At 39.3% G+C, this 1,321-nt stretch overlaps 1 protein-coding gene across 1 annotated transcript in view; it reads right to left on the reverse strand.

Annotated features, from left to right (window-relative positions):
* Positions 1-45: 45 nt before the first annotated feature.
* Positions 46-1,321, reverse strand: part of LOC101852409 (beta-xylosidase/alpha-L-arabinofuranosidase 1) — a gene marked incomplete in the record, with an annotated part of 40,273 nt that continues 38,997 nt past the window's right edge. The window contains 1 exon segment of the mRNA XM_035969908.1: positions 46-300. Coding sequence (XP_035825801.1) covers positions 185-300 — 116 coding nt within the window.

The following is a 1,321-nucleotide window of genomic DNA, read 5'->3' on the forward strand; positions in this document are numbered from 1 at the left end:
CACACACACACACATAAACTACAAACACACACACACACACACACACACACACACACACACACTCACATAAACGACAAACACACACACACAAACACCCTCACTCAACCAGTTGTTACATTTTTCTTCATATAAAATTAACGGCTCAAAATAGTCATGTAAAAAATAATTTGTGAACAGACTGTCATCAGTTCGCTAGCTTGGCGTAATCGGTAATCAGCACACTACCCTCAAGTACATTGGAATACTCGATCTTCTTGGTTTGACCCGGCTGTTGGCCTCCTGCGTAGATCTTGACTGCCCCTGAGAATTGACAAGAAATTCGTCAAGTGAATTGACAGGGGCAGAATGGGAAAGGTCTCGATATCAATAGAAACGGACACACTGCAATTTTGAAGAGCATAACTATGAGTTATATTATGTGTTTATAAGTGGAACCTGGAAAGACACCTCGCTTCCCTAGAATTACAATGTTCAATCTGCTCAGTACCCAGATTTGAGAAATTTGACGTAAAAAATGTTAGAGTTTTACAACATGCCAGGCTTTTTTTAAATGCAGCTCTTTGAATATTTCCATAACGATTTCGATTAATCTTACGATTTTGATAGAGCAAATAGAACAATTGGTTTTTGAGCTCATGGTCTTAGTAACTCAAAACGGCCAAAAATGTCAGATAGAATTTTGTAATTCTGAGGTTGTGATCTGTCTTGCATTCAGAAAGAGGTGAACAATAAATGACGAACCGTGCAGACAGGACCAATCCAGTATGAGAAGATACAACGTCCATACAAAATGAGGGATATAAAAAATTCTCCCCACGCGGGAATCGAACTCAATTCTTCTGCGTTTGACGGCAAAAACAAGTTTTTATTGATAATCGAAAAGCTTTGATTTGATTTGATTGAAGTCAGCTAACACCTAATCAATTTGTGCAACTTCTCCCTTGGACCCTGACTTCTATCTCACGTGTGTATTCTCCTTCGTCATTGCAACTGTTTTCAGACGACCATACCGGTAATACAGCATCGGATGCATCCTGCAGCAATAATGTCGGGTCATTGCACGTCAGCCACAGAGCCAGAGAAGACACTGTGGGTGGTTGGTGGGGGCTCTGGCGTGATTTGTCCCTTCTTTTCTATCAAACGTCTATCGACATTATCTCTTTTTCTTGTTGTGTATAGATTGTGAAGTGCATAGAGCGTACTGTTGAGCGGGAATTTGCGCTATACAAATTCGATCTATCTATCTATCTATCTATCTATCTATCTATCTATCTATCTATCTATCTATCTATCTATCTATCTATCTATCTATCTATCTATA

The sequence above is a fragment of the Aplysia californica genome, unplaced genomic scaffold (assembly GCF_000002075.1).
Source record: "Aplysia californica isolate F4 #8 unplaced genomic scaffold, AplCal3.0 scaffold00194, whole genome shotgun sequence".
Lineage (NCBI taxonomy): Eukaryota > Metazoa > Mollusca > Gastropoda > Aplysiida > Aplysiidae > Aplysia > Aplysia californica.